This window comes from Piliocolobus tephrosceles, chromosome 18 (genome assembly GCF_002776525.5).
Source record: "Piliocolobus tephrosceles isolate RC106 chromosome 18, ASM277652v3, whole genome shotgun sequence".
Taxonomy (NCBI): Eukaryota; Metazoa; Chordata; class Mammalia; order Primates; family Cercopithecidae; genus Piliocolobus; species Piliocolobus tephrosceles.
The window spans coordinates 71,947,878-71,964,378 of NC_045451.1; the positions used below are offsets into that span (position 1 = coordinate 71,947,878).

The 16,501-nt window shown below is 43.2% G+C and overlaps 1 protein-coding gene across 2 annotated transcripts in view; it reads left to right on the forward strand.

Moving 5' to 3' along the window:
• PIEZO2 (piezo type mechanosensitive ion channel component 2) overlaps positions 1 to 16,501 on the forward strand; it is a 460,236-nt gene that overhangs the window by 73,802 nt on the left and 369,933 nt on the right. For both annotated transcript variants that reach the window (XM_023228479.2, XM_026456028.1), the window contains exon 2: positions 10,958 to 11,053. In XM_023228479.2, the coding sequence (XP_023084247.1) occupies positions 10,958 to 11,053 (96 nt within the window). The remainder of the gene's footprint in view (positions 1 to 10,957; positions 11,054 to 16,501) is intronic.

Genomic DNA, 16,501 nt, shown 5'->3' on the forward strand with positions numbered 1-16,501 from the left:
AAAAAAAAAAAAAAAAAAAAAAAATCCTCTGTTAGCCTTTCCTATCACACATATGTGAGCACGTTTCGGTGTGCGTAAAGAATCTGAGGCAGGTGTTACATGATAAGAATACGTATGTAAGCGTATGTAAGCATATGTCTTGCCTTTCTGAATGGTGGTGAGAGAGACTGGCATTGTCCTTATTGAAGAAACAATTTTTGTAACTTTCTGTAGGAAGCACCTGGGACAAGACTGCCAGTGGGCACAGAGGTGAGACTAGAGGGAGAGGAAGAGAATGTTTTTGTCTCCACTGTCTGCTGCTCTAAAGCATCACTGAGACATTTACAGTTTCAACCAGATGTAAAACACAGAGTAGATAATGGGGGAAAGAATTCTACGCTGATAGACAATGAATCAGGTGACGTAACAGCCTTTTTCCTTTCTCTCATTTCTTTGATAGGTTTGCTTCCTCAGGAAAAAAATCTACGGTTGTTTAATTTTTTTCCTGTTCTATTGTAAATAGTTGGCAGTTATTTCTCTTTTTTTCTAATTTATAAAATAACCATAATTTTGAAAGAATGTCCTTTGAAAAGCACTCAATTGCTTCAGAGTACAAGAAAATTATTAAAGATACAATTTCTGGAATTGCTGGAACGACAGAACTATTTTGTCAGTTGGTTTTAAAGTTGCTTATTCGGACTAATGTTTACCTGTCTACTGCTGTGGCAACTGTTAAAATAAACAAAGCTCCTTGAGGCAATAAAGAGCATTTAAAACATACTTAGTAGAAATGGAGGTTCTAAACATTTAAGGCACTGTTGCCTAGACCATTAATAGTGAGACTTTGTTTGGCCTTGCTAAAGGGATAAAGGAACTGGGAGGGCACATCTTGCCAAAAATTCAGCTCTGAGAGCACTTACCTTTAATAGCATAATCTAAAATTACTGCCTTGAGCTACTATAGAATGGTAAAGTGTGCGTAAACCTCTGTGATCATAGTGCAGTAACAGGAAAATTATTCTATATCTATTGCAACACAAGTATTTTTACAAATGTTACGTGGCCACCCTAACCATTTCATATTTGCAAGAGATTTTCCCCCTTTCTGTGTTGATGCATTGTAAATTGTCAAAGTCAAATCGATCATTTTTCTGACTTCTAGAGTTTTTTCCAAATTGCACACCATCTTTCATCTTTAGAAAAGAAAACTCATGAATGAGGCAAGTCCAAGTGTTTGCGATTCACATGGCAGTATTAATGTTTACTTCACTTGATAACTTGTGATCTCAGTTTTTGATTGTGAGTTCTTCAGGCCTGTCAAGGTCTTTTGTTTGGGGAATTACTATCAGCTGTTGTATAATTTTGGCTGGTTAAAACCAGATAGAAATAGTGGAAACTGCAGTGCTAAAGCACCTTAGCTAAAGCAAATTATCTTTTTCCTTTAAACACATTGACCTGCATTTTTGTTGTTCTGTCAACAGTACATTGTTGCTGCCGGAGAATGGAGGTGCAGCTCCCTGAGCATCCACCAAGAAGGGTGAAGGGTGGGGTATCAGGGGTGGGGTATCAGGGGACGTTGTGCAGCAAGAATATGATCGCTCGTTATGAAAAGGAATGAATGTGCTTTAAATGTCTCCAGATCTTGAACAAAGGCAATATCACACTTGATAAAGAAGCAGTTATTGGCTGGGCACGGTGGCTCATGCCTGTAATCCTAGCACTTTGGGAGGCCGAGGCGGGCAGATCACGGGGTTAGGAGATCAAGACCATCCCGGCTAACACAGTGAAACCCCATCTCTACTGAAAATACAAAAAATTAGCCGGGCGTGGTGGCGGACACCTGTTGTCCCAGCTACTTAGGAGGCTGAGGCAGGAGAATGGCGTGAACCCAGAAGGCTGAGGTTGCAGTGAGCCGAGATTGCGCCACTGCACTCCAGCCTGGGGGACAGAGCCAGACTCTGTCTCAAAAAAAAAAAAAGAAAAAGAAAAAAAGGAAGCCTTCTAAGGCTTTTCTACCTTGAATGTGCCATATTGCCAAGTTCAAAGGCATATTTTGCCCTCGATGGAGACAACTCACTTAAATAATAGCATTTAAAGCCCTTGTAGTTTTGGATAACTTTTGGGTAGCATCTTCACATACATCAAGTAAAGTTGTGACTCTCATTGGTCGAATGGGATGATTTCAAATGACAAGTAAGTGAAGCTGGATTTTTGGAGGTGGTTTATTTTTTATTTATTTAATTAATTTTTTAAAAAACTTATTTATTTATTTATTTATTTATTTATTTATTTATTTATTTATTTATTTATTTATTTTGAGATGGAGTCTCGGTCTGTCGCCCAGGCTGGAGTGCAGTGGCACAGTCTCGGCTCACTGCAAGCTCCGCCTCCCGGGTTCATGCCATTCTCCTGCCTCAGTCTCCCGAGTAGCTGGGACTACAGGCGCCTGCCACCTCACCTGGCTAATAGTTTGTATTTTTAGTAGAGACGGGGTTTCACCGTGTTAGCCAGGATGGTCTCGATCTCCTGACCTCGTGATCTGCCCACTTCGGCCTCCCAAAGTGCTGGGATTACAGGCGTGAGTCACTGTCCCTGGCCCTAATTTTTTTTTTAGTTTGTGCACTCACTAGTTATCTATTGCTGCATACAAACTGCTGCATACATTTAGCAGCTTAACACAGCACACACCGTCTCAGAGTTCTTAGGAGTCAGGACTCCAGATGTGGCTCGGCTGCATCCTCTGGCACAGAGTCTCTTGCAGCTGCAATCCAGGGGCACTCGAGTGAGCACGTTGTCAGAGGAGGACCTGCCTCCAAGCTGACTCAAGTGGCTTTTGGATGGAAACCTCAGTCCTTTGCCACATGGGCCTCTCCGCAGGACATATGTAGTATGGCAGCTGGCTTCCCTCAGGGTGAGCAAGGGAGAGGGAACGCTCAAAACAAGCCTTAGCCCTTTTGTAGCTTAGCCGTGGAAGTGGTACCCCAATACTTTTACTGTATTCTGTTCATTAGAAGTGAGTCTCTAGGTACAGCCTGCACTCAGGAAGAGGCGATTGCTCAAATGGATGTGAACACGAGGAGATGGGGACCACTTGGGGTGTTTTTAGAGGCCGCCCCCCACCCTGGGCCACTCTTGTCCTCTCCATAGCTTGTTGGACTTTGCTATAAATAATTGTAACTAAAAGGTTGCGATGTGGGAAACCAAGACCAGACTCTTTTCTCCCACCTCTGAAGTTAATCATAGGAAATCTTCCTTAACATACATATTTGGATTGCAAATAATATAAAGACTTACATAGCAAAGTTATAAAAGTTTGAAACAACAGCATACATACAGAGCATTTGCCATCATGTTCTCAGAGGACCCTGTGCTAAGTGCGGAGGGTGCGCGAAGGGGTCTGAGGCAACATCACACTCGATAAAGAAGCAGTTGTTGCCTGGGCGTGCTGGCTCACACCTGTCATCCTAGCCCGGCCTCAGCCTTACTGAGCCCGTGACATTTAACTGGGGAGAAAGATACACGGAATAAGGATGTGGTATGGTGGTGAGGTCATGCGCTTCTTGATGACAGCACAGACTCAGGATCCCAACTGCAGGGGCACAAACCTCAGCCCTGCTGCATAGCTGTACCCACTGGGCCTGCTTCTTCACATGTAGAAAGAAATAACAGACTTTGTAAAATGAGGATAATAACTACAAGAGTTAATTGACATGAAAGGCATAGATCCAGGCTTGACACACAGTAAGCACATGAGTATGAGCTCTTACTAACATGAGTGAACAGTTACATGTACTATGCATGCTCTTTAAGATGGTACAATCATACGAGTGACTTTTATTTTTCTCTTGACCCAGAAACTGGCAGAATTAGGTAATTTTATTGTCCAACATGGATTAACATTAAAAAATCTCAACTAGGCTAAAAAAAAAAAAAGAGAGAAATGTTCTCATTTATTACATTTTTATTTGGGGGCCATGTCAGTTGGGGTGTTTTTATGGCCACCAGAAATTCTGCATACCTTGATACCCTATGGTTTCTTTTAGATGTCCTCAAGTTGTTTTCGTTTTGTTTTTATGCGTTCATTCATTTTGTAAGCATGATCCTCTACTCTGGAGCAGATACAGTAGTGGGTATGGAGAGGACAGAGGTAACAAAGGTTCTACCCTACCCGGAAGGGCCCCACTGACATAGAAGTACGTGCTGGATGAGATGTATGCTCGAGGGGGCACCAGGCTGGATGAGAAGTATGCTTGAGGGGGCACCAGGGAGTAAGAAGTGTCATTTGGAGGAGGGTATGTTCCTCGACTGCTTCCAGGAGGGGAAGCAGGTGAGCCGTACAGGAAGATGCCTGATTCAGAAAGGACAGGGCAGATGCAGGCGATACAGTTTTGCAGTAGCATGGAGCGCAGGATGGGCACAGGTGGGCAATTGGAGCTGCTTGCAGAGCAGGAGCCAGGCAGCCCCAAACCCAGGGGGAGAATGATCACTTCCACGGCCACTCAGAGGGAAAACCAAAGACCTCGGAGCCTTTGCAAGGCCCGGCATGATCCGGCCTCCTGGAGGCTTCTGCTTGTACACTGGGCTCTCTGGGGCTGTCTTCAGCAGGTTAGAGGGGTCAGGCTTGCTTCCACTTTGCCTGAGTGCTTCTCCCAAAGGGAATTGACAGGAATCACTCAATCAGCTCATCACCTGCCTCACCTCTGGGCTTCAGCCTCACTTTCCCCTACACGCCTCCCCTCCCTTAGGCTGTGTCTTTTCCTTCTCTGGCTGGACTTCTTGTGGACACAGCACTTCCTTTCCAACACACCACATGCTTTGCCTTTGATTTTGCCCATTGTTCACCACTGTCTCCCCACCAGAACGTCAGCTCCCAAAGGCAGGGTACGATCTCTCATTTCCGTTTTGCTCTCCGATGTAGCTCAAACACCTGGGACAACGCCCAGCACACAGTGTGTGCTGACTACGTATTTGTTGGCAGATAAATGACCAAATGTCTCTACAATGTTCTATGAAAGACTTCAACCCTGGATGAGAAATAAGCAGAAGGGAAAAAGCAGCTGGGAAGAGAGTCCGAGCTTTTGTTCTTCTTCTTGTAGATCGCCTGTTTTAGGTATTTGCCTGTCACTCCAGTCTGTGGCGTGAACATTTCTTTCTGCTTTGAATCTTTAAGAAAGGAGGTTGGGATGTGGGGAGTGGTGCAGAAAGCAACAAATATGTGTGACTCCTTTGGGATAAAAAATAACTTCTTGTCGATTCCTGTTCTCTTCTCCCATGCATTTTGCTTTATTGCATTTTTATTGCAATAAAATTACTGCATTTTGCTTCTTTCCTTGCTGACTTCTAGAATCAGCCGTGGAAGCAGGCACCATGGGTCCTAACTCAGACCCTTGACTGGGGTGCGCTCTACTCCTGTTGTCTGCATTCTGGGATTAGTGCTTCTTGAGCTGGTCTTCCTGTCTGGGTACCCGCCACTCGCATCCTGATGTGTCCCCCGAGCCTGGACTGTGCCCAAGGCCCAGGTGCTCAGCACTTCGGTGACCAGGAGCACTTGGGCCGGGTCTGTTCCTTGGCGTCCTCTGCTCAGTCTCCCGGGCCTCCCCTTCTTGCTTCCAGCTTCCTGGTTGTGGCAGCATGTTCACTGCACTTCCATAGGTTGACTTCCTTCCTTCCTTCTGGGCTGAAGCCCTTCTGCGAGGGGCTGCAAGGACATCCTTACCGGCAGTCATGACAATCTCGTCTCCTCGTTGCAGTGGACTTCTTTCGTGAAGACCTTTCCCGTTGTGAAGCTGGGCTTTCCTGGGTTCTCTCATATCCGTCTCAAATTTTTCTGCTGCTTTTTTCTTTCCTACCTGCCAGTTTCCTTGCCCCGTCTCATCCCACATGTAGGCAGAGCTAAGACAAACACCTGCCTCCTTTGTTCCTCTCTTTAGTGTTCTTCCCTTCAGAGAGTTCGTTTTTTCTTATTATTTCAACTAACATCTCTGTTCAGGGCTTGACCTCCATGCCCTTTGATCGCCACCAAGCAGGAATGCTGACGGTCTGTGGGGCTGGTCCCATACGATTATAAAGCCATATTTTTACTGTACTTTTTCTATATTTAGATATGTTTAGATAGATAAATACTCACCATTGTATTACAGTTGCCTGTAGTATTCAGCACAGTAACATATGCTGCATAGATTTTTGGCCTAGAAGCAGTAGGCAACACCGTATTGTCTAAATGTGCAGTAGTAGGGTGTACCATCTCTGTGTATGTAAGCACACCGTTCCCACAAGGACAAAATTACCTAACAATGCATTTCTCAGAACATATTGCTGATGCTAAGAGGTCCATGACTGTATTTGTGTCTGCCTCAATTTCTGTTATCAATGTTTTATATTCTTCCATTTATACGTCTTTCACCTCTTTGGTTAGATTGATTTCTAAGTATTATTTGTAGCTACTGTGAATGGGATTTTTAAAATTTCTTTTTCAGATACTTCATTGTTAGCGTATAGCAAATACTACTGATTTTCTTGTGTTGATTTTGTATTTTGAAACTTTACTGAATTAATTAGTTCTAACAATTTTTTGGTAAAGTCTTTAGGGTTTTCTGTATATAAGATCAGGTCATCTGCAAACAGACAAATTTGCTTTGCTTCTTCCTTTCCAATTTTGATGTATTGATTTCTTTTTCTTGCCTAATTTCTCTGTCTAGGACTTCCCATACCACATTGAATAGAAGTGTCAAGAGTAGGCATCCTTGTCTTATTTCTGGTCTTAGAAGAAAAACTTTAAATTGTCACTATTGAGTGTCATATTAGCTGTGTGTGTGTTACATATGGCTTCTATTGTACTGAAGTCCATTTCTTCCATGTGTAATTTGTCGAGAATTTTTACCATGAAAGGTGTTGAATTTTGCTAGAAAGTTTTTCTGCATCTTTGAGAAGATATATGGTTTTTGTTCTTCATTCTGTTAATGTGGTGTATCACATTGATAGCTATAGGTATGTTGAACCATTCTTGCATTCCTGGGATAAAGCCCACTTGATCATGATGAAGGAGCCTTTTTCTTGCTGAGTTGGGTTTGCTTGCATTTTGTTGAGGACTTGTGCATCTATATTCATCAAGGACACTGGCCTGTAATTTTCTTTCCTTGTATTATCCTTGTCTGGTTTTAGTATCAGGGTAATGATGACCACATAGGATGACTTTGCAAGTATTCCCTCTTCTCTAATTTTCTTGGAAGAATTTGAGAAGAATTGGTATTATTTCTCCTTAAATGTTCAGTAGAATTCATCAGGTCCTGGGCTTTTATTTATTTCTTCATTTATTTTTGAGGGGAGATTTTATTTTATCACTGATTCCAATCTCCTTACTTTTTACTAGTCTGCTCAGATTTTTTATTTCTTCATGATTCCATCATGGTAGGTAGTATATTGCTAGGAATTTATTCATTTTTTCTAGGTTATCCAGTTTATTGATGTAAAATTGCTCACAGAATCTCTTCTAATCCTTTATATTCATGTGGTATCAGTGGTAATGTCTCCTCTTTCATTTCTGATATTATTTTTTTGCACCTTTCTTTTCCTTTTTTTTTGGAGACGGAGTCTCGCTCTGTTGCCCCAGGCTGGAGTGCAGTGGCGAGATCTCGGCTCACTGCAAGCTCTGCCTCCCGGGTTGATGTCATTCTGCTGCCTCAGCCTCCCGAGTAGCTGGGACTACAGGCGCCCGCCACCACACCCAGCTAATTTTTTGTGTTTTTTAGTAGAGACGGTGTTTCACTGTATTAGCCAGGATGGTATCGATCTCCTGACCTTGTGATCCGCCCACCTCGGCCTCCCAGAGTGCTGGGATTACAGGCGTGAGACACCGCGCCCAGCTGCATCTTTCTTTTCTTCTGAGTCTAAGGTTTCTGGATTTTATTTCTTTTCGAAAAACCAACTCATAGTTTTATTGACCTTTTCTATTAGTTTTCTAGTGTCTATTTTATTTGTTTCTGCTTTGATCTTTATTATTTCTTTCCTTCTACCAACTTTGGGCTTGGTTAGCTTTTCTTTTTCTAGTTCCTTGAGGTGTAATGTTACTTCTTTCTTCTTTTTCATGTAAGCATTTATTGCTGTAAGCTTCTCTTAGAACTGCTTTTGCTGGATTCCGTAAATTTTGGTAAGTTGTGTGTCCAATTTTGCTAATTCCAAGGTATTTTCTAATTTCCCTTTTACTTTCTTACTTTCTTCTTTGACTCATTGACTGTTTAGGAGCATGTTGTTTAATTTCCATGTATTTGCAAATTTTCTGAAATTCCTCCTGTTTTTGATTTCTAGTTTCATATCATTGTGGTTGGAAAAGGCACTTGATATGATTTCAGTCTTCTTAAAATTGTTGAGACTTCTTTTGTGACCTAACATACGCTCTATTCTGAGAATCCTCCATGTGTGCTTAAGAAGAATGTGTGTTCTGCCGGGTGCGGTGGCTCAAGCCTGTAATCTCAGCACCTTGGGAGGCCGAGGCAGGCAGATCACGAGGCCAGAAGATCGAGACCGTCCTGGCTAACACGGTGAAACCCCGTCTCTACTAAAAATACAAAAAATTAGCCAGGTGTGGTGGCGGCGCCTGTAGTCCCAGCTATTCAGATGCTGAGGCAGGAGAATGGCGTGAACCTGGGAGACGGAGCTTGCGGTGAGCTCAGATCGCACCACTGCACTCCAGCCTGGGCGACAGAGCGAGACTCCATCTCAGAAAGAAAAACTAGAATGTGTATCCTGCTGCTGTTGGATAGACTGTTCTGTATATGTCTGTTAGGTTCATTTGGTCTAAAATGTAGTTTAAGTCTGATGTTTTCTTATTAATTTTCTGATTGGATGGTCTGTCCATTTCTAAAAATGGATATTGAAATCCCCTGCTATTATTACATTATAGTTTATCTCTTTCTTTATATCCATTGATATTTGCTTTATATATGTAGATGTTCCAATCCTTGGTGCATATATATTTACAACCATTACAATTGATCCCTTTGTCACTATAATTGATCTTTGTCTCATTTTACAGTTCTTAAAGTCTATTTTACCAGATATAAGTCTAGCTATCCCTGGTGTCTTTTGGTTTTCATTTGCATAGAATATCTTTTTCTGTCCTTTCACCTTCAGTCTCTGTGTATTCTTAAATGGGAAGTGAGTTTCTTACAGGTAGCATATACTTGGGTCTTTTAAAAAATTCTAGCCAGCGTGGTGGCTCGTGCCTGTAATCCCAGCACTTTGGGAGGCCGAGGCGGGGGGATCACGAGGTCAGGAGATCGAGACCATCCTGGCTAACACCGTGAAACCCCGTCTCTAGTAAAAATACAAAAAATTAGCCAGACATGTGGTGGGTGCCTGTAGTCCCAGCTACGTGGGAGGCTGAAGCAGGAGAATAGCATGAACCCAGGAGGCAGAGCTTGCAGTGAACCAAGATGGCACCACTACACTCCAGCCTGGGTGACAAAGCGAGACTCCGTCTCAAAAAAATAAATAAAAAATAAGTAAAAATTAAGTGTGCTTACATTTGCCTTTTATTGCTAGATTTCTCCATTGGCCTAATAGGGCCTAGTGGAGGAACAAAATGTTCTTTTTTATTTTTATATGTTTGGGCGGTACAAGTGCAATTTTGTTACATAGATATATTGCTTAGTAGAGAAGTCTGGGCTTTTAGTGTAACTATCACCTAATGGTATACAATGTATTAAGGTAATTATTGGTAGCCAAGGACTTACTACTATCATTTTGTTTATTATTTTCTGATTATATTGTACTTCCGTTTGTTGATTTCTTTCTCTCTTGCTGTCTTCCTTTGTGATTTGTTGATTTTCTCTAGTGGTATGCTTTGATTTTGTACTTTTTGTCTTTTTTGTATCTGCTATAGGTTTTTGCTTTGTGGTGACCATGAGGTTTACATAAAGCATTTTATACTATAGCAGAGTATTTTAAATTGATAACAATTTAACTTTAATCATATATAAAAAGTATGCACTAGGCCAGGTGCGGTGGCTCACGCCTGTAATCCCAGCACTTTGGGAGGCTGAGGTGGGCAGATTACCTGAGGTCAAGAGTTCAAGACCAGCCTGGCCAACATGACGAAACCCCATTTCTACTGAAGGTACAAAAATTAGCCAGGCATGGTGGTGTGCTCCTGTAATCCCAGCTACTTGAGAGGCTAAGGCAGGAGAATCACCTGAATCGAGGAGGCAGAGGCTGCAGTGAGCCAAGATCATGCCACTGCACTCCAGCCTGGACAACAGGACAAAACTCAGTCGCAAACAAACAAAAAGAAGTCTGAACTTTTTTTTTTTTTTTTTTTTCTTGAGACGAAGTCTCGCTCTGTCACGCAGGCTGGAGTGCAGTGGCCGGATCTCAGCTCACTGTAAGCTCCGCCTCCCGGGTTTACGCCATTCTCCTGCCTCAGCCTCCCGAGTAACTGGGACTACAGGCGCCGCCACCTCGCCCGGCTAGTTTTTTGTATTTTTTAGTAGAGACGGGGTTTCACCGTGTTGGCCATGATGGTCTCGATCTCCTGACCTCATGATCTGCCCGTCTCGGCCTCCCAAAGTGCTGGGATTACAGGCTTGAGCCACCGCGCCGGGCCGAAGTCTCAACTTTTATAGTCCACCCCCAATAACGTTTTATGTGTATGGTGTCACAATTTACATATTTTTATACTATGTATCCCTTAAATTATTGTAGCTATTATTATTTTTAATAGTTCTGTCTTTTACCTTCATATTTCTTGGTTAGATTTTAAGACCAGTGTTGATGTATTTTAATTACCTGTTTCCCGTCATGCTCAACACAGTGATGAACACAGAATAAACACCTAATTTATTACTTTTTAATTGACGTATCTATTCCGGACGTGACTGTTTGATCCAGTGACATCTGAGACCGTCTTTTGTTATGCACCCCTGGTTTTGTCAACCTGCCTTTGTTAATGACCTTCTCACTCTCTTCTCTCTTCCCTCCCACAGCATGTGCATTCCGATACAACGGGCTCTCCTTTGTCTACCTTATCTACCTCTTGCTCATTCCTCTGTTCTCAGAACCAACAAAAACGACAATGCAAGGTAAGAGAATTTTGTTATTCTATAACACAGAGTTACACAGTCTGAATGTATTTTGCTGGACTTCTTGGGATGGTCTTTATCCAACGGCAGAGATGTTATCTGCAGCAGGGCTAGTATGGCATGGAGTGGGTGTCAAACATTTTAGCAACTACACTAAGTAGAGCTGTATAGAAGTTGTTTGTGATGCATGTTTGTCACTTACACAGCTAATAAATTCCCTGTTAGGGCTTCATAGTAAGCATGGCAGTATCACTGGAATGTTTTGGCTAGTTAACACTAACTCAAAGTATTGTCAGTAAAATAAGACAAATCTCATGACAGCATTGGTACATGCATTTGTCTTTTGGGTTGTGGGGAGAATGTGGTGGCAATTGGAAGAGGCAGAGCAGTATTTGACATTCCTGAGCCACTTACAGGAGAATGGGATTGGAAGCTTTGTCCCAGCCATAACTTCGTACATTAGTTAAGGTTTCTTAAATATGTCTCAATAACATAATGAAAGAGAATAATTTAATTTGGAGGTGTAGTTCCTCAAGTGTTTGGCTCTCATTCTGGTATAACTCTATAAGAACCTGCGTAGAATATAGAGTCGTGACTCTAATTTCTCAGGCTCTAATTAGGAAACATGCTCTGGTTTGTGAATTTCTCAACTTGAAGTTCTGTCACAAGTATTAAAATTAAACCACACTGAGTTAATTTAATAAATTTTTTTTTTCAAAGTACTACCTTTATGAGAAGTACAGCCTGTGCCAAATGTCTTAGGTGAGTTCAGTGGCCGTATGTTTACATGAAAGGAAAAGGAAGTTGTGTGACCCCATCTATGGAGTGGTGTGGGAAAGGTCATTGGTAATTTCCTTATTAGTGATGAACTCTTTAGAAAAAGAAGTAAAGACCATGGTGTGCACAGAACAACAAATAATGTCTGTGACTTTCCTATTCGCCCTCATTCTCTGTAAACTTCATAAGGCCTATTGTGATCATCCATCGTAGTAGTTACGACTGCAGATGGCATGTTGATTTTTCTGTCTCTAAATAACAGAAATTCTCAGTCACCAAAATCCTTAATACACAATGTATATAAAGAGTAGAGAAATGTGAGTTTATGCAAATCCTTATAAAACAAAAATACATTGTTAATGGGACCCCTCTCACCACAGCCTCATTCCTAAAGGAATTAGCATAAACAGAATAGTTTCTGGCCTGAGAAACAAGATTATAGCATACAGGCAACTAACTCTTCCACAGCGTGGAGCTCCTTTTTCAAAGAAAGAAGGTGTGTGCATTCACAATAAAGTGCTTTAAAAATTACTATCTTTATACATCCAATTAAGTTATCTATCGCTTTTACATCAGTGTGGCCCTTTATTGTTTTATTTGGAAATCAAGTAGCTGGGATTTCCCCCTACATCCTTCTGTGACAAGCCCTGACTTTTTCTTTTTCCCAAACTAACCAGCTGTGAATATGCAGCAGTGTCAGACATGCCAAACAGTTGATGGCTTGTGGACATCAGTTCATGCTCAGATGTGCCAGGGACTGACACTATCAGGGACATCATAGGTGAAACATAAAATCTGAAGGAAAAAGCTTAATCCTCTCTGCATAAAGAAGTATCACGAAGTAACAAAATGTTGCAAGGTCAGTGCACAAACAGAGCACAAATGGGTGCACAGGTGTCTGCTGGCGCGGCTCATGGTAAGAGAGGAGGAAAGAAAGAATTGGAAAGGGTAATCCACACACATCCTTCCAGTCAGCATCTGAAAGCAGCATTTGGATGACTTATTTTCCTCTTTCTCCAATTTAGCACCAAGAACCATGACTGATCTTCAACATAACCTCATTTATGTGTTTGTTTATGTACTTGCAGAGGGACTCCAAGCAAGGATATCTTACTTTTTTCTGAACATGTAGGACTCAGAATCCACACGTTTCTGAAATCTGTGTTTTGAGGCATCTTGTGTTAGACCAACATTGTCCAACCTATGGCCCAGACAGTTTTGAATGTGGCCCAACACAATTTTCCAAAGTTTCTTAAAACAATATGAGATTTATGTGAGGACTTTTTTTTTTTTTTTCCTCATCAGCTATCATTAGTGTTAGTGTATGTTATGTGTGGCCCAAGACAATTCTTCTTCTTCCAATGTGGCCAGGGAAGTCAACAGATTAGACACGCTGGGTTAGGCATTACTGGTGATGCAAGGCCCTGTGTGGTGAACGATGGATCTGGAAGAGAGAATGCAGCGTGGCCTTCTCGGGAAACTCAGGTTCAAACCTACTCAGACTTTCCAGTGTGTGTTCATACACATTTCTCTGAATTGTACTAAAGTACATGGGGGCAAACCGAAGGGACTCTCAGCAAGTCCTGCGCTCCCTGCTCCCAGACAGCCTGCACCTGAGACAGTAAGTTTGAATCAGCTTTAGGAGCCTGTTAGGCCACCATGTATTGCTGGCAGGATGTACTAATGCAGACCCCACCCGAACTGGAAGTGGGATTCATACATGTGGGTGTGGCTCCATGGCCCTCTGCCCTCCATTTGGTCTGATGAGGTTTTTTTCTTGCGTGACTATTTTTCCAATGTGTAGATCCATAGAGGTAAGTGCCCGGGATGTGGAGAATATCTGTGTCATAACTTAGAAGGTGGTCCTTTGATGTCATTCTTGGGGCAGTCTTAAACATAAAATTCCAGTCTCTCCACTGTTCTGTAGACCAGGGTTGTCCACTGTTTTGCTCTCAGTGCCATCGACAGGACCAAGAATATCGGAGTATTATTACATGCTTTCCCGGGCCGATGTTTAAGCTGACGATTTGTTGCAAAGCCTTGTGTACTACTGTGCTGTAGAAGAAAGATGAGGATCAGCAGTTAGTTATATGACAAAATGTGAAATAATTTTGTTTTTAAAAATGCTTGTAGGCTCAGTACACTTAACTGGTGGGTATTATCTGATTAGTGAGGGCTGCCACGTACAGAATCATGGAATTTTAAAGTTGGAACAGCTTTTAGGAGTTATCAAGCATATTGCAGCAACCAGTGGTGGAATATTCTACAAGAGCCATGTTGGCTGGTTGCTTGGTTTCTTGTTAGGTACTAATGGTGCCAGGGAGCCATCTGTGGCCCTGGGCAGTCTGTAGTATTATCAGGCAGTTCTGTCTTGAATCAACCTGAAATCCACCTCCCTGCAAATCCAAGCTATTGTTTCCAATTTAAAGCAGCGAAGAGTTAACAGAGAGGCAGAAAATCACTTTACAACACTGTTGTGAAGGGAATTATCCAAAGATAGAGATTCGACTAAATGACTTCCTGTTTTCAGTAATCTGGGCTTTTAGAATTCTTGATTTGCTGTTTCAGATCTTGACGTGTGTCATTATCTCAGTAGGTAAGGCCCCAACTAGAAATCAGGAATCACTCTAAGCATTTTAAAAACAAAACATGAAACAGAAAGGATTGGTTACTGAAGGGGGTGGAAGATTTAGGAAGCCAAAGGAATGTTGAAGCAACTGGAACACTGGCAGGGCAGGAAGGCTGGGGGAAGCCGGGGGACAGCATGAGCAGAGCTCAAGAACGAGGGCCATCCAGGAGCCGCTAGACCCTCAGGAGAAGGTCCAGAAATGGCACTTTGTGCAGCCAGGCCTTGCCTGGACCTCTTCACGGTCAGCTGTGTCCATCAGCTGTGACCATCCCACGCTAGTCATCAGTTAAGTACCCGTCACTTATGCAATGTCCTCTCCCTTCATTCTTCATTCGATGCACAGAGTATTCCTAGTGACTCACGGATGGGATGTATGGACTGTCCGATAGTTGTTCCTGCTGAAACCCACGGAAAAGGGCTCTGGACAATTTCAGAATAAAAAACGAAGGATTTATGATCTGGTGCATGACTGGAGGAAGCGTCTATCCTAGGTTTGTGGGTAGGACCTCCATGGACACCTGGAAAGGCTAATGGACACAGCCGACCGTGAAGAGGCCCAGGCAAGGCCTGATTGCACATAGAGCCATTTCTGGACCTTCGCCTGAGGTCTAGCGGCTCCTGGATGGCCCTCGTTCTTGAGCTCATGCCCCTGCCTGGCTCCCCACAGCCTTCCTGCCTTGCTGATGATGATCCAATTGCTTCAACATTCCTTTTGGCTTCCTGGCTCTTCCATCCCCTTCAGTAACCAACCCTCTCTATTTAATGTTCTCTTTTCAAAATGCTTAAAGTGATTCCTGATTTCTGGTTGCGGCCTTACCTATTAAGATAATCACACACTTGAAGTTCTGAAATAGCAAATCAAGAATTCTAAGAGCCGAGATTTCTAAAAACTTAGTTCCACCCACACTGACTTCCTCTCGAGGCTCTTCTCTCTGTGAGAATCTCTTCTAACGAGCTGTGTGCGGTGGACGCTATGGAGTGAGTTGGAAATTCCCTTTCAGGACTGAGCTTCCATTCCCAGCAGCTGGGAGGTGTTTCCTTGACCACTCTCAGCAAAATCCCTCCCTGGGAATTGGTGGTGGCTGAAGGGAGCTGCTTTACACAGACTTCTCCTCCCTGTCCGGGGCAGCCTGGAGCCAATGACCACTCAACGCAGGGTGCCGAGGCCTCAAAGCTGGAAAGTTTCTGAAGGGCTGTGGCAGCTCCAGAGCATCCCAGCAGCTGAGGCCTCCATTGCAAGAGCATGACAATGGGATCTCTCCCTCTGTGGGGTCTGGATTTCCTCACTCCCTGCCAGGTATCCCTGCAAGGGAACTGCCCCATAATCCTCCTGCCCTAGGAATCCATCTCAGCCTCGGTTGCTGGGGAACCAGATCTTGGAAGGTCTTTGAAGCAGGGACCTTTTTCCCTGATGGAGCTTGAGGGCAGAGGAGTCAGCATAGAGGTGGTGGGACCTCGACACAGAAGTGGCCGTCACACCCAACGAAGGGCGTACACACAGGGAAGGTGCACACACTCTGCCAGAGGCTGCAGCCCAGGCCCAGCGCGGCTCCGAGGCCCAGCCTGCAACGGACTTGACCTGGGCCTGGGTGTTATTCTTCTGGTCAAGTTTTCCCCCACGGCAACTGGAGACCCAAATCCCTCAGGGTTATTAGGCTTTGTGGGGACATAATTTAACAGATATAATTTAAAACAAAATATAAAATTACTACACAAGTAGTCACTGTTATTAGCTGTGGAATTCACCCTGGTTTGAACTGGCACCTCTGTGCTGTCACAGCTCCCTCTGCCTGCAATCCCCTTCCCCAGATTTTGAATGATGGTCTCTTCCCAGAATTCAGGTTTATCTTAGATGTCCCTCCTTCAAACCCTCTTCCCTCACCCCCTTAACTAAAGCTGACATAGCCTCGTCCCACATTGTTTTTCATGTTATGAGCAGGTTTTATTTTTCTCGGTATTTATACCTTTCCAAAATTATTTGTGCGACAAATCCATAGCAAGAGCTGGACTTGCAGACCCTGCCACTCAGCTCTTCTGTTTCC